This window comes from Pocillopora damicornis, chromosome 2 (assembly GCF_964200805.1).
Source record: "Pocillopora damicornis chromosome 2, jaPocDami1.2, whole genome shotgun sequence".
Lineage (NCBI taxonomy): Eukaryota > Metazoa > Cnidaria > Anthozoa > Scleractinia > Pocilloporidae > Pocillopora > Pocillopora damicornis.
The window spans coordinates 26,660,053-26,683,830 of record NC_142671.1 but is presented as its reverse complement, the minus strand read 5'-3'; the positions used below and the strand labels follow the sequence as shown (position 1 = coordinate 26,683,830).

Below are 23,778 nucleotides of genomic sequence, written 5' to 3'. Positions count from 1 at the left end.
TCTCATAACAACAAAATATATAGAAACGTAATTAGCTCTTCAGACGCGAACGTGGAATGAATTTTAATCCTCACTAAAAATATTGCTTTCATAACTAAATGATTAGAAATTCAAACTAAGTTTCGTTTTTAAGAAGAACTTCGAACCCGAAAAGACTTTAACATCCTCTGCGGTTCAAGACTCCTTCCGGGCTCTAAGGTAAGTAAATTTTGTTCTGTTGGAGTACAATTCAATGCTGAAGTTGGAGAGACGGTAGATTTCTCTGGACGATTATTAACCAACCAGTCTATGTTCATTCATGACTTCTGTGAGAGATCTTCATCAAAGATGCTGTTTTCACAGGTACTCTTTTGTTTTCGTTATATTTCAATGCTAATGTGTTTTTGGGAAAGATTTAGGGAATTATTATTATCCGACTTATCGTAAAAAAAGGTAAAATCGTTGACAAGGGAAATTAAGAGGTACATGTATACTCCATTTATGATTCCAAAACTATTTGTAGATCTTGTGTTAATTTTTGCATGAGAAGTCATTACCCACGGCGTCCGCAATAAAAACATCGAGTGGATTAACAACTGTTAGAGACAGCTTTCCTTTTTCAATTTAAAAGTGGAACGTCTGCAACACGTTAAACATCTTCCGTTCTTAGTTTTCTTTCAATTTCCTCGTGTTTCAGTGTAGCTTTGCGGTTCTAGCGGTGAAGTGATCGATTGCACCGAATACACATGATCGCAGTAACTCACGCTATATTCTGCTAGTAACAGTCAAGAGCTGGATGTGCCTATATCATTCGGGCATTATTTCATAGCTTCTGTAGTAAACTTTTACGTGGTTTCGTCAATTGTTCTCCGGTTCCCCTTTGACAAGTGATAGAGGGTTATAGTACACTCTTCTCGTCCCGCTTCACCCATAGTATAATCTGTATGGCCAAAATTCAATCGAGGGTTCCTCGTTCCGGTACTTTTGCATACTACTCTAGTTGAGAATCTTTTGCCTTAAAAATGAAAGATTTCTGACACACGTCAACGGTAAATAAACATTACCAACATGATCAAATTGATATTTAATATGCACCAATGACCAAGCTCTTTCGGATAAAAGGACTGGATATTGTTCTCGTTAGTTATTTGCAGTTAAAACGTGCGAAACCGAAAAAAAGAATGCAAAAAGGTGAAGGCTAATACCCAGTTTCCTTTGTTTTAATGCACAAATTAATTATCCAACAGATAAGAATCGAGTGATTGAGCGAGGGAGTGAATGTTAGGTCCATACATAAACTTCATAGTAAGTCATACCATGAGATTATCAAAAGCTCCTTGAGGCTACTTTGTGTTATGTCTTTAATATTCAATTAACAGATGAGTACGTGAACCGTTTGCCATCCCCTCCCATGACGCATGACGAACCTTGAATGACCATTTGATTGTCATCTTTAAAAGCATGCAATCTGTGCCCAAGAAAGTAAGAAAGAAAAGAACTCCAAAGTCTTAAAATTTACCTTGATAACAGTCCCAACAGCTGAGATGGAGATTTTTGTGGCACCGCGTAAATGATTTCAACCAGTCTTGTCTTCAAGATGATTTTCGCGAAGTGTTTGACTCCCATTTGGCTCTATATTGCACGTTTTGCGGCTGATTTACCATCTTCTGAGTCTTTACAATATTCATTAAGCCTATCAGATTTAACCTGTTTTGAGGTGTTACGTATCTCGTTGGATTTTACCTTTCTTTGTTACGCTATTACCTTGTGAGCTATTTCGCTCCTGGTCTGGATGGCTGCGTGAATCTTATTAGCAAAATATTAAATTTTATTACTTTCGTGGGCACAAACTGGATTTTCAGCAACAATTTTGTGTCTCTAGTTGATTTTAAGACTTGAGGCCCTTTACTTTCCTGTTTAGTATTCTTTTTGCATGTTTAAAGAAGGAAAAACCAACTATTTCGATTTTCATTTCAGCGTTCGGCTGCGACGGATGCAATTTTGATTTATGTCGATAACTTCATGTACTCACGCAAACATTCCCAACTTTGTCCCACCTGCCTCCAGATATATGATCAGAAGACGGTAGCACAACTTTGGTAACAGAAACAAACCTAGTGGGGGAGGCAGGGGATAACGGGTTTAATCAAAGTTGTTATGCATAAATTAATTGTCTGACAGATAAAACTGAAATCGGGTGAGTGAGTAGGTAAGCAAGAGAGTGAGCAAATTTTAGGTTCATACGTTAACCTCACAGTATGACTACGTCACACCATGAGGTTAAGTGATAATTGTATAAGTTACGAAGCATTGAGCATAGCTTGAATTTATCAATGTCACCTACGACTGAGACTGTGGCAATTAACATGTAATAAAGAAAAACAGTATGTTATAATTTCTCACATTGACTCCACGAAATTTTTGCTACACTGAGTAAAGAACCAAAAATCGGCAACCGGATCGAGCCAGTTGGTGGCGAGTGCGGTTTCATGACTAACAGGATTAAACAAAGGAATCTACCAAGTCTAAATCAAAATTTAAAGGACCGTACGTATAAAAGATGTGTAAAAACAAAGGGGGAGAACAGAGCTTAATCATTATCGTAAGGAACCTTAATAGTATGATTAAAACGACAATAAAGTCAAACAGTGACAGTTAATTATATTATAATACAGATCAACTTGGGTTCTCTATGGCTGAGAGATCTGCTCAATTTGATCACCTCAGAGGATCCGGATTTGCGGAGATACACAGCACGCTTCTTTTCCCAACAAAGTGTTTGTTTTAGATCAGTTCCAATTCCATTTCTCCCTCGCTATCCTCATTCCTCCTAGGAAAAATAGACTGCAACGGCGAGTAGAGGTGTCTTTAAAAAGGTCTTTTTTTGTTACACAAGGTAACCTTCGGGGTGGAAGAGTAGAAGACCACAGAATGATGTTTACTTGGCATTTGTACTTAATGCAATCATATATTCAAGCAGTACTCTACATATATATAACTTATTACATGACATCTTTAACACTTTACATGAGTTATAAGTAAGAGAAGTCAGGGAGCTTTTTGCATTTTATGAAACGATTCCGCAGCAGATCCCGCGAGAAAATTGTTTGAGACAAGATATGAGCTTGGGTGAACCCTCTCTCTTAAAATTATAAATTTCTATGAGCTAAGGTGGTTGTTAATGGTAGTATAGTGCAGTTTAGATTCTGTTTCAAGTGGGCGATTCATTCCATGGATTCCGTATATTTTTATTTAAAACCATTTTAGGATAATTTGGTGTGTCGTCTTGTACCTTTAATCACAACTTTGTATTTGAAGGGTACCTTGAACTCAAAAATCGCGAGGAATTATTACCCAAGTGGAAACTCGATTGAAATGCTTCTTGGTAGGCCACAAACGAGAGCTGTTCTTGATATACAGCTGTAAATATCACCTGATTTTTACCCAACCTCTTGAAAGGTGCTTATAACATTGATCTACTTCAGCTTTATGTGTTTCTCTGGGGAACTTGAATGATGAAAGAATTACTGATATAGATAAGAAGTGGGGGCATCAAGAACACGAAAAATTACAAATATTTATTGATTTTTCCTAGTGCATCCATTTTGAAGTGTGTTACGTCATTATTCGTACCCAACCTCGTTCTCAGGGTTCTCTCTCTTCCTCCCTCAAGAAAGTCGACGACAGAGGAAGAGAGAGGACCCTGGGAGCGAGGTTGTTTTGAAATATTTCATCAGGTGCTGTGTTTTTCACTTTGTTAACTTTTGTCTGTGTTTCAAATTGATTTTGATTCTTAAATTCACACGATATGTCCGAATGTTTAGCTGCGACTTGTAACAGTTACAGATGTTTCCTCAACGTAAATGTCAAATTATGTTAGTCGACAGTCCAGTCCAGTGGAACTTGAGTATTCAAAACCACCCGGTGTTAATTCACAGAGCCGTAATGAGGGATATGATAATTAATCGCAACAAGTGATGCTCTTGTGAAAATGGCAGAAAACGTCTCGGACATTCAATCCTAAAGAGTGCAGGGCGTCTAACCAAGGGGCGCAGCCGTTTCGATGTGAGCCAACTGAAACACCCAAATGTGCGAAAATCTTTTATCCTGGAGGTGCGCAACAGATTCGAGGCTCTTGTGGAACTAGACGGAAGGGAGGATATTAACGATGAAGGGGTGAACAAGAACTGGGAGAAAGTTGTTACTGCCTACAATGATAGCAGCAAGACATGTCTAGGCTGTAGGCAGCAGAGGCCAAAAGAATGGATGTCGTCTGATACCTGGAAAGCAATTGAAAGTAGACGGATATTAAAGAAGAAAGTTATGGACTCGAAATCCCAACGGCTTAAAGAAAGACATCAAGAGATGTATTGGGCAGCGAACAAAGAGGTGAAATGCCGAAAAAGAGCAGATAAACGGAAGTACATAGAGAACCTTGCATCCCAGGCGGAGGAGGCAGCTGCGCGCAATGAGCAAGGAACAGTATATAAGGTCACCAAGATCATAACAGGTAAATGCCATACAACCAACGAGCTTGTAAAGGACAAGAACGGTATCTTATTAACATCAAAGGGAGAGCAGTAACGGCGCTGGACGGAGCACTTTAGAGAGCTTTTAAACATACCACCACCAACAGTAGTGCCAAACATCCAGGAAGCCGCAACCGACCTTGACATCAGCACAGACATTCCAACTAGAAGGGAAATCATCCAAGCCATTAATTCCCTGAAGAATGGAAAAGCTCCTGGCCATGATAATCTAAATGCCGAGCTGTTTAAAGCAGATCCTGAGCTTGCTGCAACCATTCTGACCCCCTTGTTTACAAAGATCTGGGAGCTGGAAGAAATTCCGACAGATTGGAGCAGAGGAGTGATAATCAAGATACCAAAGAAAGGGTCTCTAAGTGATTGTAACAACTGGCGAGGAATTACCTTTTTGTCTGTGCCGAGTAAAATCTTTTGCAAGATCATTATACAGCGCATCATCCAAGCTGTTGATGACCTCCTGCGGAACGAGCAATCTAGATTTCGCAAGGGGCGTGGATGTACGGATAATATTCTCACACTGCGGAACATACTTGAGCAATGTACTGAGTGGAACAAGGAGTTGTATATAAATTTCATCGACTATGAGAAAGCGTTTGACAGCATTCACAGGGACAGTCTTTGGCAGATTCTGAGAGCATATGGCATTCCACAACGCATTATTAATATCATCAAATGCTTCTACTCAAATTTCACATATTGCATCGGTCAGGGAGATCTAAGTTTTGAAGTTAAAACCGGTGTACGGCAGGGATGTGTCATGTCGTCCATGCTATTCAATATTGCTATCGACTGGGTCCTTTGTCGAACAATGGAAGATCAGCGAAGAGGCATAAGATGGACCCCTTTTACTATACTCGAAGACCTCGACTTCGCAGATGATTTAGCCTTATTGTCCCACACACGACAGCACATTCAGGAAAAGACAGACCGGCTCAGCATGTTCAGCAACCAGGTCGGCTTGAGAATTAGCTTGAAGAAGACGGAGGCCATGTGCATTAATGTCCCTTCCCCAACAAAGATTAGGGTAAGAGGACAGGACATTCCCTACACCAACAAATTCACATACCTCGGAAGTGTGCTCTGCCAAGATGAGGGTACTAGTGTAGATATACAAAGCAGATTAAACAAAGTAAGAAATGCCTTTATGAGCTTAAGATCAGTGTGGAGGTCAGCAAGCTACAGCACAAAGGCGAAGCTTAGAATCTATCAGAGCTGCGTATTGTCAACTCTCCTTTACGGCTCGGAATGCTGGCGAATGACAACAACAACAACAACTTTATTTTTTCACCCCAAAATATACAAGAAAGAAAAATTTATAATAATAGTACAGACAATGATAGGGACGCTGGCTGCCCGAAATAACCTAAGAGTTAAAAATGCCAGGCAGTCAGTCAGACAGAACAAGACCTCTCAAAACTAGCATCCTTTCACACAGCTAACCTCAGGAAGATTCTGAGAATCTTCTGGCCTCAGAAAATATCAAACGACCAGCTACTGAGGCAAACCAAGCAGGAGGATATTCGTACACTTGTCAACAGGAGAAGATGGAGGTGGATCAGTCATGTGATGCCGAAGGCCAGTAACAACATAGCAAGGATTGCAATGCACTGGACACCTGAAGGCAAACGAAGCAGAGGGCGCCCGAAAACAACTTGGCGCAGGACAGTAGAGAAGAGACTAAGGGGGCTCAATTACAGCTGGAGCACCATTGAAAAACTGGCTAAAGATACACAGGGTTGGAAGGATTTCGTTGCTGCCCTATGTGCCACACAGGCATGATGGGTAGTAAGTAAGTAAGTAAGTAAGTCAACAACCCTCCACTCCACATAATAAACAGAAATCTTGCGATTTATCTCTGATGAGTTGCTTGACATGCTTAAAAGTCCGCCCTTTCTAACCAGGCAACATTGCAAGAAACTTATCGACCATTTTGTTAGCACCTGGAAAGATTGAAATGGGGGAGAAAATGACAATAAAAGAAAAAATTAAAAAAGTAGTGGAGCTTACTAAGACGAATGCCACTCACTGAAGATTTTAATGAAATTTGTTCCTTATTTTTCACACAGGGAAGGGGAAGCATAGGAAGATACAGGAGTCTATCTAAACACCGAAGTCAACCTTTAAGGACGCCTTAGGTTTTTCCTGAAGGCACCGAAATAGGAGCATTCGTCCTGTGAATAACGTCACGCCTATGGCGAATAACACCACATGCACATTTTATGCAATAAATATCCACGTATTTTTTTGTTTACCGCATCTTGAAAATCTTGTCGACCTTTTTCGTCGGAAATTAGATGTTTTCATTTGCAGAATCACCATAGCTGCGATTTTTAATTACAGTTTAAACGCATATTGCGAGATACCCGGACCAAGTTACAAAAAACAGAAATGATTGGTTCACAAAATATTGCTCAACGACCACCGCCAAAAATGTCTCTCTAAATTAAATGTTAGCTCTACAAGTTTTCGCACAAACCAATTTCTAACTGCATTCGTGGTCGCCTTTGCTGTAAAACGGATTTACTAAGACTTCTTATGCGTGATTCAATGCGAACCCTGTGTTTGAGTCCGCAGTCCCCTTTGAGATCGTGTTTACCCTTTTTGGAAACTGGCCTTAAGGAGTCACCCACGAGACAGGCAAGAACAAACCGAGAAAGCACTGGCGACAGAAAAAGCCTTCCGCTCTCCCTAGTTTCCGCTCTGTCATACCTACGTTCATACAAAAGTTAATATCTTCTTCAAAAAACATTCCTGCCTTTTTGGGGTTGACTGGGTCAGTAGTTCACCATGAAACTCACATTGGAGTTTTTATTCCCATCCTTTAACACATGTAAGACGATTTTAATCTCCATGGCACCGACTTCAGCGGATTTTTAGGCTTATGAACATGACCAAAACCTAAGCTAAATAGGTATGCAAACTTTTCTTTGGTAAAATTTACAGCCAAGAAAACTTCTTCACCTAAGATATATCACACCTTAAGTAAGCTTGAATGTTTACACATATTTAAGTCACTTTATCTGATCAGAACAACACTGAGATTTTAATGACCTCCATAAATCGTTATACCATCTCGTCCAAGCTGGTATGCATGATAGCGTCTCGGGATGATTATTTATGATCATGTGTTAAAGGCATGTGCTTAGACTGGAATTATATCATCGACCAAATAATTATGGAATCACGTTTTCAAACTTAACCAATACTCGAATATAAATTAGCGACTGCGGGCAGAATGAATTGTTTATGTCCGTTGCATTGGTAACGCAAAACAACATGACCATATAAGGTGTTTTTGCACTTTTGTTTGCCCATATTTCTCACATAACCCTAAATGAAAACGGTTTTAGCAAAAATTATTTCTAGTTTGTGTGTAAATTTTTTATTGATAAGGTACTTAATTGGAGGATTTTAAGGAGAAAACTCAGGCTGGTATTAAAAACATAACCTGCAAGGTTATACCCATGAACCGATTTGCACCAGGTTCAAGATAAACAAACAACTACCGAGGTGGACAGACAAAATCCTCTTCGTAAAGTTAAAAAAAAAAACTCGGGAGGGGTAGTGCACCACCCCCCACCCCCCCTTGTACGTCCAAGTGTTAAGTCACAACCAATGGCCCATGCTCATCCCCATGGCTACTCGTTTACCCGAACCGTCGCTCGTATCTCGATCCGACGAAAAGGAAACGAGGATTCTACAAACGACATATCACCCAGGCATGCTTCTTGAGGTTAGAGACCAAGAGTTCAACTGGGTTCGATGACCAGGTGCAATAACGTTCCCAGAGGTCACGGGTTGAAAGAGTGTAGCAAAGCAAGGGCCCTACCCCCCGTTTCACGCACGTACTAGTTTTATTAAAATTCACGGGTCACGTATTTAGAAGGGAATACTTCAAATCTCTCTTCTTGTGTTTAAGGTTTTAGGGAAATCTTGATGCCGTTTACGAAATGATATACGGGTCAAGTATATTTCAGGTCACGTATATTTCGTGCACCTCTCTGGTTCATAAATTCACGAATCACGCTCACCCTTCTGTAAGATTTACGCTTCACTTAGTAATATTGGCTCTAAATCATCACTCGTCAAATATTTTTTTTAACGGAGACTGGTAGTTTTCATTATTAACAAAGCCTATCGTAATTCATTCAATTTAAGGGGGCAATACTGGAATACCTGCGGTTTTGTTCTTTCAGTGATAATATTAGCGGCAAGTTTTTAAACATAGCGCTGTGAAAACCTCACAAACTGCTAAGAAAAAATTCCTAAAAAATCTATTTAACAGGTGCTCAAAAATTGAAAACATTAACCGATCAAGATTTGCGCATAGATGCACACAGCGTTAACAGAAAAAAAAACGAACGTTATGATTCATCGTTCGTGTCATAATGCCAGTGAAGTCACAACCCATTGTCTATCATAGTGTAATTCTTGTTAGAATATTAATTGTCAATATTTGTCATGATCGAGATCATGAGTCACGAACAAAAACGGCACGCGCTGCTAAGTGTAACACGTTGTTAGGGTGTGGTGATTATTCATTTGTCGGCAAAACTACGATAATCCGCTAACAAATCTTAACGAAATATCACGAGAAGGTGTTGAAAAAATTTGTATTGTGTAATCTTATCGGGTTCTTTCAGGAAGATTTTAAAACTGTGACGATGGTCTTTTACAAGGACCCGGACCACAAAAAACCTTAAATATTCTAAAAAGACCTAAGAAAGACTTATTAAGTTTCAGGACTTTCGGACGGGACACAACAGAGACGGGAGCTAATTATAAAACTGTTGACGGCCAAAATGCGGTTCACCAGGGTTAACGAATATAGTGTATAGTATGCCGGTTTTTAGACAACATGGTCAAGAACCAGAAATAATATAGAGTATGAGAACGGACACGCTTTCAACTGCATGGATATTTTGCACTGGAACGCAACCTATCCAAAATAAAGAGCAATACTATTATTTTCCATGCACTTTTGTCCTGGAGGGAGGGGAGGAAGGAGCTTATTATGAACCTGAAGGTTTTAGACGGTAGGGTTTTTGAGGGGTAAACAAGGTAGAAGCCCACTCAGTCGGAGCTTATCCCGATTTCCATGTTGCATGAAGCGACTAAGAGTATAACCACTCCCCCCGGGATGGGATGCTAGTCCATTGCAAGCTTACCCCTCAGGATTTCATCACACCTCCGTGACAATTCGCTGTTATCCGTTTATAGTCTTGGGTGGAGATAGACACACTGAGAGAGTAAAGTGTCTCCCAAAAACACGACTGACAGAGTGACCCGGCGCGGCTAAGTCTTGAACTTGGATCCTTTCGAACTTGGTGTCCAGTGCACTGATCTTCAGGCCATTGCTTCTTCTACGGTTTAAAGGGTGGGGGTAGGGGGTAATTTAGGCGTGTACGTTAATTTTAGGAAATGGCCTTCCAAAGATCCTGTAGTTTTACCTTACAAAGATTTTAAGAAGACAATTTTGTTAAAAATTTCCTCGGAATATGAAAGTCCTGAAATATTGCCCAGTTGCTGGTTAAAATGTAAAAAAGTCTTCAAAGCTGACGAAAGTGCTTCAAAACTCCAACGCAGCTAGCAAAGACTGGGCATGAAGAGAGCAGTTGCATTTTATTTCTTTTTGAAAAAATCTCTATCATTTAAACTATTTAATGAATAAATTTCCTCATAAGAACAAAATAAAATATTCATCAGATTTCACACAATGCCAAACACATAAGTCTGCTAAAAATAATTTTGAAATATATTGACTGAAAAACATTGTCATGTTAGTTTTCGGCTATGATACACTTCTAAGTCTCAGTTTTGTCGACAGCACTTATCTCGCCCACACAAAGGCACTTGAGTTTAGCAAAGTCATTGAAAAATCTTCCTATCGTGCCCAACCAATCGTGCTTCATATCGGGCCAACCCAGATGAAGGGTATTGGAATGGCAGTTGACGCACAGGCGATGTTGTGACCAGAGTTCATTCAAGGAAAGAAGGAATTAAGCATTCCTTCCTTCCTTTTTTTCTAGTAGCACAATTAACTTCTTACCATTTCAAGTCCTTAGCCGTGAGAGACGCAGCGAGTTATTTGGTTATTGAAAACATCACGTTCGAAGTGTGACTGTTTCCATGTTAACAAAGATGTTAGCGGAAGAAACCGCCCACGTTGGTACTTCAATGAAATCAGCGTCCTATATTTATTCCGTGGATCACTCGAGAAATTCAATTTACTGCATCAATGCACAGATTTCGCAAACTCATGAGAAAATCATTGTTGCATTACATTCAAAGTTTTCTAAAGTCTATCACATGTAATGGAAAAAAGCAACAATTATAGGTACTTACAAGAAGCGTTGATCATCTTGGGATCAAAGGCGCGTTAATAGCTATATTTTCTTCTCCATAACTAAAGTTTTCTTTTTTAATGATGACCATTGAGTAATTACTATGATCAATATAAATTAAAAAAATCAAAGACTTCACAGCGGCATAGAAAGACCAGAAAACATGCCAATCAACAGCTGAAAAGATGAAACATAAAAACATTTATTTACGCGGCACATTTATCTCCTAAAAAAATAACTTCGGTGAAATGTTAGACTGATATCATCCATTTCGGGTCGAGCCCGGGATTAATGCGTTAAGAATGTGTTCAAGTGACTAAGTGACAGTGTTAATACATGATTTTAATGAGTCACAAGTTGAGATCAATTATCTTCTTAATGAGATAGTTTTAAAAGTTAACTTTGGGAATGAATCTTGACAAAAGCTTGATTTACACTGTTCTGATTGAACCGATTTCTTCGGAATCCTGATTTTCAAAGGCCCATCAATTTTGATAGCAATCCGCTCTATTACAACTGTAGCATGGACATGCTTTATATTGACTAAAGAGACAGATCCAGAAGCTACGCATTAAAGAAATAATGCAACCTTCAAAGGGCAATGAATCCTCCAATGCTTTATAATTGTGGCTGCGTATTAAGTTTAGTTAATTCACTCAGGAATAGGTTGTTATTATCAAAAAAAAAGCAATTAATTTTCAATCTAGAAAAAGTGTGCGCTGTTTCAGTTTCGTATTTAATTAGTTTCCATGGTGTTTATCCCAAACATAGCCACAAAGAAGGAAAAAATAGCTACACCCTACTTGAATTCAAGTTCTAAAGCCAACATGTTCGCCGGTAATTGTTTGTTATGTAGATATGATTGGCATTTTCCAGACCCTGAAGAACCTCACGATTAACGCAAACCGCAGCCCTGTTGCACAGTAAATAATAGAAAAACGCTATATTGATGAATCATGACACGTGATCCTAAATTGCTATAAAAGAACACACTGAAATTGTTTCAATCATTGGATAACAGCAGAGGTGACTATTGCAGAGGAAATTGGAAAGCAGTTCCTTTTTTTTATAAACACTAGCCATAAAGTTCCTTAACCATGAATACATGCAGGCTTTTAATTTTGGTAGGTACATCCAACAGTTTATAATCTCTTGATATTGACACCTTAAAGCAAAATTTCAGCGAAGTAGTTTGTTTGAACAGGAAACCACGATGATATCCTAAGCTTACAAATTGTCAGTTTTATGCTCTGTCTGTAACCCTGATTTTGCAGTGAATGAATCAAATCAAATCACCTGCGATGTACCAGGCCCCCCCTATCTTGTGCTAAAATCTCATTTTTTGCGTTACCTTTAAATTCGTTTCGCTTCCAAAGAGATGGGGCTGGCGTCAAACTTATACAAAATACTTTGAATCATAACAATAACCTTTATAAGGAAAGGAAATAAATGACCGAAGTGATTTGACGTCATCTTTCAATTTCCTCTTTCTTGTGTTCGAATAGAAATCGCACCTGACTAGTGTTAAAATCAGCTTTCGTCTGCCACGTACTTGTGTTCAAGAAAAACGCGTTAGAATTTTTTTACGTTTAAATAAATCGAACGAAATTTGAATGGACTTACAAATATATATGCAGTGGCTGTTAGGTAATTAGCTTCCTCTGAATCTTCTAAGCCCATAGATAGAAGTTTATATATGATCTTTGATCGCTTAACCTTCTTGTTCACAGGCAGCAATCTGTGTTATATTCCTGGTGTTATTTGTTCAAGGAAAGAATGAAAACGAAGTCAGTGAGTCAGATGTGGAATTGCAAGGTGTGTAGTAATTACATTGTAGGTGTGTAGTAATTACATTGTAGGTGTGTAGTAATTACATTAATAAAAATGTCTGTGGTAATCACATATAAACTTTAACGGCCGAACTGAAGGCTTTTTTTTTTGTTCAAAATAAAAAAAAGATAAAAACCAAAGCAAAACAATGACGGAACTAGAAACAAAATTAAAACAAACAAACAAATAAGGGCCCTTTTAGACTCTGCTGCTTTAAAATGAAATAAGGCCCAGCGTGGTAATTTTGTGTAGAGTTGCTTCTCACCGACAAACATTGTTCGAGTTATCGAGGGTAAAATTATGTGGAAAATCACCTGACAGGAAGCGCAATTTCAAAGATTTGAGTCGCGTTGAGGGGTTGAATTGTCGGTCGACAGTACACAACTGCACGCAGTTGAACGTTGAATAAAACAACGCGACAATAAGACTTGCCTTCAATAAATATCTCTACATATCGACTCCATACCCTAGAAATGTCTTTGAAAACAATGCACGCTGCTAAAACTGGGAGTACATCAAGTCCGTCAAGGCTTACTGGTAAACTTCTCGGGAAAAATAAGTTAACAAACGCGTAATATAGTTTTTTTTTTCTCTGATACTTCAGCTTAATTTTGTTCTAGCGATCCTGTTCTCTTTCTAAGTTGCTAAGGACCTCTTCTTCTTAAAGTTAAGTTTGGACCGCTTTCGTAAAAAACGCTCTAAAATTACGAGATATGTCGTTTTCATTTACTTCTGAAACCTTAACCTCTGTTTCGACTTCATTTGTTGACCAAATATATCGAAGCAGCTCAGCAAAAATGAGTTGAGAAGTAAAAAGTGTTCAAATTATAATTCGAAAAAAAGTGGTCTAATCGTTGTACTTTAAGATGTTCACAGGATTGATATCGCCAGGATATAAAAATAATTAGAACCTGTTCTGTCCTGCTTGCTATACCTGTACTATTGTTTTTTCATATCATCGATGTGATAAAAGGGAACCCTTCATTTAAACAGATTCAAAGCAAGTTGAAAGCGAACCTTAGGCCCTTTTATCCCTGACTGAACCTATGTATTTATAGAATTGCTTGTATTTTCCAGGCCATAATCTCCGAGAAAAGAGGAGCTATAGGTTTTACTCAAGACTCTGTCTACGCACTTATTGTAAGTAATCGCTCTGACAAAGGGCTAACGCTCGAAACGTCAGCTTTTTTACTCTTTACGGTGGCCAATTTACGTTTTCAACTCAGTTGTTAACACTGAATTACTCACTTACTGTAAGCAGCTTATTCTGTTTTTATCAGAAAGATTTTGCCAAAAATTACGATCAAACTTAGTAGCACTCTGTGCACTGTGATTGGTAGTTGTCGTTGATCAATCATGGAGAAATCGTTTTCTTTGCTTTGTTCAGCGTGACGCGCAGTCCTAAAAATGTTTAGAAGATTTATCCGAATATAAGAGGTGAAAGATCTGTTAACGAGGAATAGAAGGAGGACCGGTTCCTTGCGAAGAGAAAAAATACGTCAATAGGGACATAAAATTCAGAGAGTCAAGCGAACGAGGGAATTTTTATTTGCCTTTCTGGTATTAAATGAAATATGTATTTCCCGTGTGTCTTAAATCAGATCACAGTCGAAAAATCGTGGTAACAACATCAATGACACACAAGTTGCTAGGTGTACCACCTTCTTTTCTCTTACCATGTTTTGATGGAAAAAAAAAAAAAAACGCCAAAGTTGCATCAAACGGCTCAACATCTGACCAAGGGAGGCTTAAGACATAGGTTACTCATTGAACATTATCTAAAGCAATTGTCTGTGTTATTTTTTTCATCAGTGAAGAAGAAGAAGTGGCTACTCAAACGTGTACTAAAAGAAGTTGATTGCTTGGATAATAAAAAATGCCGATTTTATCAAAAGAAGCTTTTTGGTAAGTATCATGTTTAGTTACTAACCCTTATCAATTCCAGACCTACAACAAAATGCTGTCAAAGTAAATAGTATAGATAGGGACAGCACTTTTCCATATAAAATCTCCTCCCCTCCCCCCCCCCTCCTCAGTGTGATAAAAAATGACTGGTTTCTAATGATTCTCTCGTTAACTACACTGAGACATTTCTACACCGATTACTCTGCCCTTGTTAGGGGAGCGTTTAGTAATGTTTTTTTTTGTTTACCCTCTCAATAATACAAGTATAACGGTTAGTACTTTGTTCAAAACAAGGACGCACTGTTAACAGAGTTGTACCATTTGTCATATCTATAACAGGAGAGATATTCAAGCCACCCACTCCTGCTCCACCTATGAGTCCCACCCCGTCGCCTTCCTCCAGTCCTGTGATGTCCGTAACCCCTTCAAGTTCACAAGTTGTATCCTCGATGCCGGTCGTATCGCCCACACCATCCTCCAGCAGTGTAATGGTTTCACAGACTGTTTAGCCAATCAGCCCTTAGTCTCCGCGGCAGCCTTTCTACAGGATGTCACGTAACTCTACAAGAAGTCACGCAACGTATCTTACCCCCTTCCCCCTTAGCGTAGGAAAGAGTTGTGTAACATCCTGAAATATTGCTACGAAGAAGAATCGTCAATATCGAGTGTCCGTAACGTAGTTCTGGATCAATTTCCATGGCATTTTTTTATAACAAACACACCAAGTGGATAAAGAAGTGTCAGTTCCCGTAGCAAATCTTGTCTATTTTACGTTTGTGCAAAGGTATTTGTCCTGAACTATGCCACTGAGGGAAAGGCGTTATGTGGGGCTTCTTGTGAAATATCTGTTAAGAGATATTTAGGCTTTATCAAAATAAAAACAATATAGAAAATCCACACCATCCAAAACAATACCATATTTGTAATATTACAGGTATTAAACTTTATATTACATATGAAATTTTCAGTTAACTTTGAGACAGAAATGCATGTATATACAACATGGTTGCTACAGCCATGCATGTAGGTTTATGAAATTCCCTGACAAATGTAAAATTCCCCGGACAATATAGAAAAATTATTTCTTTGGTGGAAACCTAACACCTGCATCTCGGTAATTTTCATGAAACAATATTTCAACAATCCAGCACATTTGTTGTTTCCTTTTTCTAAATTACAATTCAATCTGGAATTTGATTGATAAAGGAAGAACCATTAAGTGGATGTACTACAGTATGTACCACTAGAACCAAACTATGTTATTGTTTATTGAAACCCACTTTAGTTTATTTATATTTCATGTCCATAAAAACCTACTAAAGTACTTGAATTGACAAAAAAATCCAATTTTTGCTTATTTCTCTTAAAAACAAATTTTCCTTGACTTAGAGTGAAATTTCCTGACTTTTCCCTGACCCGGAATCTTTTTTTCTGACCATTTCCTGACTTGTGGAAAGATAAAGTAAAATCCGTGCATGAGCCAAGTTGCTCATCCAGCCGGAGCTTCTCCTTAACATGAAGCGACCAGAAGAAAAACCAAGGTCAACCCTCAAACGGAGCACAACATTCGATGACAGCGGGCTCTCGTTTGACAATAACTGATTTAGTTTGTTTAATAATGTTTTCTTCGGGCAACAACAGCGCAATGAAACGAAACATCATTTTTTTAAATACTACAAACTAAGTATGGTGCGGTGATAAGAAATCGGAAATTCGACAACAATGTTCGCATGATAAACAGAGAGACTGAAAGCATCGTCAAAAATACAAAATGGCGGTTGGCGACTGATTAAGCGGTAAATCAAGACTACCCTATGCACTTTTTACCTGCGGTTCGCATCACGATAAATAGCAGTTGCATCGAAAATAAAAGATAGATTTAAGAACAGCCTATGATTTTTTGACCCCGGAAAAATTCATTCACTGACTTAAACTTTAAGGCAAAGTTGAAAAACATAACTCAATCAAATGTGTCATTTCAACTGTCCTGTTACTTCCGTGCCCAAAATTTCGCCTCTAGCACTCCGTGATGACCACCATCTTGAGTACATGCGAAAACCAGTACCTATTCACTAATTTCCAATGGAATTATTTGTACATACGGCGTGTAATAACGACTAAACAGCGAACATTTCGAGTTGGGTATAAAAATCTTCGATACCCGAAATGGTCGCCATGTTGTGACGTCAAGTAGATAATTATTAACTCTGATATCCCGGACTGACTGAGATGGACAGTTGACCGGACAAAATCCTCTTCTTAGAATTAAAAATTTTTTTAAAGATTTGCGCAATGTTACCTCGACGGTTTCTTACGGGTTAAAGCTGAGGGTCGAACTTATTTTATACGACTTGTTGACAGATTTACATCTGAAACAAACAAATTTAGCTCTCGTGCAACCCGACCCTTATCAACAACTAATTGAGGGCTAAAGTTTTCACTATACAGTGCACAGTAAGCATTTCCTATCCGAGAGCCTGAGACATTCAATACAGAGTATTAATGCCGCCGGACAAGCCTTCATCTGCATGAATATTTTGCACTGAAACACAGTTGCTCCCAAATAACATAATGAGCAATGGCATGAGGAACTTAAGGGTTTTTAGACGGGAGGCGGTTGAAAAGAAGGGAGGAATGCAGGTAATTAAGGCGTCTGCGTTAGTTAGGAAAAGGCCTTGCAAACTGTAATTTTAGCCTAAAAAGCATACCGGAAGACAGTTTTCTTGGAAATGCGCTCGAATTGTGAAATATTGCCCCGTCATGGAAAAATGCGAAACATCTCCGTGGTCGAAAATAATGCTTCAAACTTCAGCGCAGTCCGGGAATGCCTGGCCGCAGACCACGCAAATTGACACCGCTCCCGATCGGTAACTGTTACCTTGAAAACAATAAAAGAAAACTTGCTGACTGACAAAGATACCGTTCATCTCCTTTCAAACTAAATCGATCAGCTAGAAATGAAGTAACATACTTACGACTGTGGGTATCATGATAGGTGTGATTTTCAATGAAGAGCAAAACTGCGCTAAATTTCTTTTAGAAAAAGTCTTCACCTTTTAAACTATTTGACGAACAAATTTGCCATCTAAGAATTAAGTATGATATTCATCAGATGTTTTGATGCAACCACACAATACTAAGCAAATAACTGGGACTAAAATAATGTTGTAAATATTTTGACCTAATCACATTGCAAAATAGTTTTTGGTAAAACTTATCAAGAAGTGCAATAATACACCTTTAAGTCAAATTTTTGTTGACGACGCTTATCTCACTCACGCGAAATTACGTGAGTTGTGTAAAATCCCTAAAAACCTACTTATCACGCATGCCTCGTTAGCTTTCAGGCCAACCTAAATGAAGGATATTGGAGATATTGGAATGGCAGTTGACGAACGGACGATGTTTTGAACGGCTTTGACTTGGGAGTTGATATTCTAGTGGCAAAACAAAACAGAGAAAACCATTCTTTCCTTTCTCTCTCTTGTAACATGGTTCAATTTTTACCGTTTCAAGGTCTTAACTTTGAGAAGTGCAAAGAATTATTTTGTTATGAAAACGTCACGTTCAAAGTTTAGAGTTCAAGGATCTTAGGCGGAAGAAACCGCCTACGTAAGTGCCTCAATGAAATCAGCGTCTTATATTTACTCTGTGGGTTTATCAAGAAATTCACTACTACTGCATCAGTGCACAGCCTTCGCAAACTCATAGGAAAATCATTATTGTAGAATATTCAAAATTTTCTCTATCACAAGAAATAAACTAGTGCAAAAATTCAAGGATCCTTACAAGTAACGTTGATCATCTTGGGACCAAGGGCACGCTAATAGCTATGTTTTCTTCTCAATAACAAAAGTTTTTAACGGCACAACGACATTAACTCGACTAATTTCTGTGATCAATACAAATAAAACGATTTTTCTCTACAGCGGCATAAAAAAATATTCCAGACAACAGGTAAAAAAGGCAAAAAGAAAATATTTCTTTGAGCATCACATTTATCTCCTTAAAACTTTAAAATTTAATAAGATCGCTATAAAACTTCACTTTGCGAATGGCTCTCCACAAAAGTTTGATTTACACTGTTTTGATTTACTTACTTCCGCAGAATCTCGATATTCAAAGGCACATTCCGCTCTATTACAACAGCTTGGACATGCGTTATATTGGCTAAAGAGACAGATCGAGAAGTTACGCGTCAAAGAAATTATGCAACATTAAAACGTCAACGAATCCTCCAAAAAGTAAATGTAATTGTCGTGGTTAATGTTTCTTAAATGAGGCTTTAGAAGTTTATCTTTTTCGCTTAATGATTAGCCTTAACGGTTTCCTTCGTGGACTGTCATACCCTTGCGAAGTTCCTGATGAAATCAGTTTCCATGGTGTTTTTCCCAAAACAGTTGCAAAGAAGGGAAAACATTCTACACCCTACTTGAATTCAAGTTCTAAAGCCAACATGTTCGCCGGTAATTATTTGTTTTGTAGATATGATTGGCATTTTCCAGACCCTGAAGAACTTCACGATTAACGCAAACCGCAGCCCTGTTGTACAGTAAATAATAGAAAAACGCTATATTGATGAATCATGACACGTGATCCTAAATCGCTATAAAAGAACACACTGGAATTTTTTCAATCATTGGATAACAGCAGAGGTGGCCATTGTTGAAATTGGAAAGCAGATCCTTTTTCTATATACACCAGCCATAAAGCTCTTTAACCATGAATACCCTCAGGCTTCTTATTTTGGTAAGTACATTTTAATCAGTTAATTAAGTTCCAGTGGAGTATTTTGTACGTCGTAAGGACATTTGTCTATATTTCCAAGTTATCAATACTGCAAATTGCAAAACCCAATTTTAAAGATAAAAAACTTTAAGGAAAACATTTTTATTTTGATCGTAAATTATTTGCACAGGAAACTACAATAATATTAAGAGCTATTTTTGTGCAATATCCTTACATATGATGGTTTTTTACCGATTCTGGCAGAATGTCTGTCAAATGTGAATCTTTTCAATTGTCTAATTCGCTCACAAGCTCTGTTTAGCTTATTTTACAAAGCATCGCTTATTGGACGGAAAAATGAGAGGACTGAGGCTGCAATTCTTTTAATTGGATTGCCGTCCTACGCTTGTGAAAAATTTTCCACATCCTTCGGCGTAGTTGTCATTGATTTCGGAGTGAAGGAATACGATTACCTGCGATGCATTGAACCAGTATGAGGACTCTTGCGCCAGTATTGCGCTCAAATATCACGTTTTTTTATTTACAAGTTCTTGCCTTCAGAAAGCTGGGAATGGCAACAAACTTCAACAAAATACTTTGATCAACTTCAATTAACTCTGATTAATTAAGCAATAAAGGAGATAAAGAAAGTGACTGAATGACAAAAGTGGTTTTACGTTCTTATTCAAGATCCGCTTTCTAGTGTGTGAATAGATATTGCACTTGGCTATGGTTAAAGTCGTCTTTCATTTCGCGCTAATGTTAATGATGTCCAAGAAAAACACATCTAAATTCATTTACTAGAATACCCCACTTTACGGCCTTACTCATAGATGTGATAGCTGGTAGCTGACAGGTTATCCGCACTTGTGTCCATAATTAGAAGTTTATGGCCTTAATTCTTCTTGTTTACAGGCAGCATTCTGTGTCATATTCCTGATATTACTTGTTCAAGGAGAAAGTGAAAACGAAGTCAGTGAAATAGACATGGAATTGCAAGGTGCTTGATAATTATTTCTCTCTCACACATATTTCAAAGTGACTTTAAAAAGAACCTTTATTACAGACCGTATCTGTGTGTTCGTCTATAAATTCTTTTTATTTTCCAGGCCATAATCTTAGAGAGAAGAGGAGCGTCGGGTGGTGGGGAAGGAGGAGCCGCCGCCATTACCGCCCCTCTTACCGCCGCAGTTACCATTACCGTTATGGTTACTGCGCACGCTATTGGGGTAAGTAGCTTATTCTGTTTATATTAAAATAAATCAGCTAAAAAAATTTCTTTTACAGTGAACGCGTTATGCACTCTGGTGGTAAATTGCGATGTAACCTCGTGCCCAGATCCTGCCGTTTAAGTAACCGAAATGCCTTTTCAGACTTTGGGGCATATTTTCGCCAAACCTAAGGATCCTGTCACGAAAGAACAACGAACCGACGCCATTTCTTCTATTCCTTGCAATGACTGTGACAACGAATACATTGGACAGACCAAACATCACTTTGGTACACGTTTAAAAGAGCACCAAAAAGCGGTTTTCCTTTGCAAAAAAGAAAATTCAGCTTTATCGGAGCTACATGCCTAACTAACCATACAATTGGGTGGGATAATTCTAAAATTATCACCACTAATCGGCGTTGCCACTCGCGCCTTTGTTTGGAGGCTTGGCATATTAACTCCGCCCACGCTCCTTTAAATCGTGACGATGGCGGATGCTTCCTGACGCCTATTTACACCTCGTCAGAAAAAATTAGTGATCATATAAAAGAACCTCTTGTTGCAGCGTTTAGATCACCCCTGATGAAGGCACTAGACAGGAGTGTCGAAACATTGGGTCTATGAATTGTAACTTCTTCGGTTACATTCATTAAATCTGCAAACCAGAGTAGCATCAAACTATGTCTGCAACTAACTGTGTTTTTCTTAAACAGGAAAAAGGAAGTATTCCATACTCAAATCTGTACTGAAAGAAGTAGACTGCTTGAATAATACAAATTGCCAAGAAAGTCAAGTCAAAATCTTTGGTAAGTATCACGTGAAGTTACTAACCCTGATTAGAGCTAGACCAACAACAAAATGCTGACAAAGTAAGTAATCCATGCCAGAAACGGAGGTGAGACACTATTTCCAAAGAAATGCCTGATAGAGAAAGCATTTCTACATAAACAAATGACGCAATTGCCAAGTAAACCGAAGCATAATCAGATCTTGAGTTTAGGTTGCTACTGATTAAACCTTTCACTCCCAAGATATCATTATTTATTCTCCCTACTGTTTGCCATGTCATTCTCATTATGTTTGTTTAGAGAATTTGGTAGTTGATGAACTAATCATGCCCTCATTGATATGTTTTTCTTTATTGTCATCACTTTTCTGTTGAATATTGTATTAATATTATAAGGAGAAATTCAGTTTCGGTCACACTGGATAGTAAGAAGTTGGGGGGAAGAGGTTGAAGGAATTTGTTTGTGTCACAATAAAATTTACCTGATTTCCCCCCCCCCCCCCCCATTTCATACCAATTATTCTGATCTTGTTTGGAGGAAGTCCACAGTTCTCTAGATCGAAGTTGTTCGTACCACCCTCTTTATTGTATAAGTAAAACGGTTAGTTCTTTGTTTAAAGCAAGGACGCGCTATAAACAGAGTTGTACCATTTATCATATCACTTACAGGAGAGATTTTCAAGCCACCCACTCCAGCCCCACCCATGAGTCCTATTCCGTCGCCTTCCTCCAGTCCGGTGATGACCGTATCACCTTCAAGTTCACAAGTTGTATCGTCGATGCCGGCCGTATCACCTTCAAGTTCACAAGTTGTATCTTCGATGCCGGCCGTATCACCCACACCATCCTCCAGCAGTGTAATGGTTTCACAGACTGTTTAGCTAGTCAGCGCTTAGTCTCCGCAGCAACCATTCTAAAGGATGTCACGTAACCCTACGGGAAGTCACCCAACGTATCTTACCCCCCTCCCCCTCAGCGTAGTAAAAGAGTTGTGTAACATCCTGAAATATTGCTACGAAGAAGAATCGTTATTATCGAGTGTCCGTAATGTAGTTCCGCATTAGTTTCCATGGTATTTTTTTTCATAACAAACACACCAAGTGGATAAAGAGCCGGTGTTTTCCAAAGAGCAAAGACTTGACATAATTGAATTATGAATGTTTTTTTAATTTTTAATTTTTTCACAAATTTGGATTATATCGGACCAATTAACGCTCAGACTCACATGTAAACTTAAACCTCCACCATGGTACAAGGGAGGTGGTTGGAACTTCCAAACACTTAGCGTTCCGTTTTGTTGCAACATTTTGAAAAGTTGCGATGTTAATATTATGGAATACATACGCAAATGGCGCTGCTGGGACCAGTGACGTCATTCAACAGAGCGGATTTTTCAAGATTTTTCACTTTTCCACTGTAATTTTTGGAAGAGTAGCTTTCGAACTTGACAGAAAAATGTAAAATAAGACAAAAAAATAAATAACAGTTTTACTGTACTTTTCATATTAACTTTAAAGCTTTAAATTCTTTCGTAGCTTATATCCACCAATAAACCACACATCACTTGTCATTTAATATCTCTTACTCCTTTTCGTCAATTTATTTGAACTTCAGCTCTTGGCTTTTATACTTCTACGAAGTGTTCCAGTAGCAAACCTTGTCTATTTTTGGTTAGTGCAAGGGTATTTGTCCTGAACTATGCCACTGAGGGAAAGACGTTATGCGGGGCTTCCTGTGAAATATCTGTTAAGAGATATTTAGGCTATATTAAAATAAAACAATATAAAAAATCCACACCATCCAAAACAATAACATATTTATAATATTGTAATACTACACTTTATATTACATATGACATGTTCAGTTAACTATGAGACAGAAATGCATGTATATACAACATGGTTGCTACAGCCGTGATGTAGGTTTATGAAATTCCTGACCATTTTACAATTTCCCAAATTGGCTCAATGATGACCTCGAACCAACCCCACAGCCATCCTCTCCACCCATTTATTTATGCTTTCAGTAAGTAAGTTACATGCAGGGCAGATGAATTGATAGTTCCTTGACACAATATAGAAAAATGATTTTTTTGGTGGAAACCAAACAAATATATCTTGTTAATTTTCATGAAACAATATTTCAACAATCCAGCACATTTGTTGTTTCCTTTTTCTAAATTACAATTCAATCTGGAATTTGATTGATAAAGGAAGAGCCATTAAGTGGATATACTACAATATGTACTACTAGAACCAAACTATATTATTGTTTATTGAAACCCATTTAGTTTATTTACATTTCATGTCCATAAAAACTTACTAAAGTACTTGAATTGGTAAAAAATCCAATTTTTGCTTATTTCTCTTAAAAACAAATTTTCCTTGACGTAGAGTGGAATTCCCTGACTTTTCCCTGACCTTGAAAAACTCTTTTTTCTGACCA

At 38.2% G+C, this 23,778-nt stretch overlaps 4 protein-coding genes across 4 annotated transcripts; all 4 read left to right on the top strand.

Annotated features, from left to right (window-relative positions):
- Positions 1 to 3,842: 3,842 nt before the first annotated feature.
- On the top strand, positions 3,843 to 4,577 carry LOC149050538 (uncharacterized). The gene is made up of 2 exons (XM_089192941.1): positions 3,843 to 3,886; positions 3,978 to 4,577. The coding sequence occupies exons 1-2, from the start codon at positions 3,843 to 3,845 to the stop codon at positions 4,561 to 4,563; spliced, it is 630 nt and encodes a 209-aa protein (XP_089049067.1). The 3' UTR covers positions 4,564 to 4,577.
- A 706-nt stretch (positions 4,578 to 5,283) lies between these two features.
- On the top strand, positions 5,284 to 6,305 carry LOC149050537 (uncharacterized). The gene is made up of 2 exons (XM_089192940.1): positions 5,284 to 5,620; positions 5,962 to 6,305. The coding sequence occupies exons 1-2, from the start codon at positions 5,284 to 5,286 to the stop codon at positions 6,303 to 6,305; spliced, it is 681 nt and encodes a 226-aa protein (XP_089049066.1).
- A 5,432-nt stretch (positions 6,306 to 11,737) lies between these two features.
- LOC113682207 (uncharacterized) lies at positions 11,738 to 15,566 on the top strand. Its single transcript, XM_089198100.1, has 5 exons — positions 11,738 to 11,994; positions 12,601 to 12,685; positions 13,778 to 13,840; positions 14,513 to 14,605; positions 14,945 to 15,566. Exons 1-5 carry the CDS (start codon positions 11,968 to 11,970, stop codon positions 15,112 to 15,114), a joined length of 438 nt encoding a protein of 145 aa, XP_089054226.1. The 5' UTR covers positions 11,738 to 11,967; the 3' UTR covers positions 15,115 to 15,566.
- A 3,638-nt stretch (positions 15,567 to 19,204) lies between these two features.
- LOC149050536 (uncharacterized) lies at positions 19,205 to 22,842 on the top strand. The gene is made up of 5 exons (XM_089198099.1): positions 19,205 to 19,354; positions 20,249 to 20,333; positions 20,443 to 20,562; positions 21,260 to 21,352; positions 22,003 to 22,842. The coding sequence occupies exons 1-5, from the start codon at positions 19,328 to 19,330 to the stop codon at positions 22,212 to 22,214; spliced, it is 537 nt and encodes a 178-aa protein (XP_089054225.1). The 5' UTR covers positions 19,205 to 19,327; the 3' UTR covers positions 22,215 to 22,842.
- Positions 22,843 to 23,778: the final 936 nt, after the last annotated feature.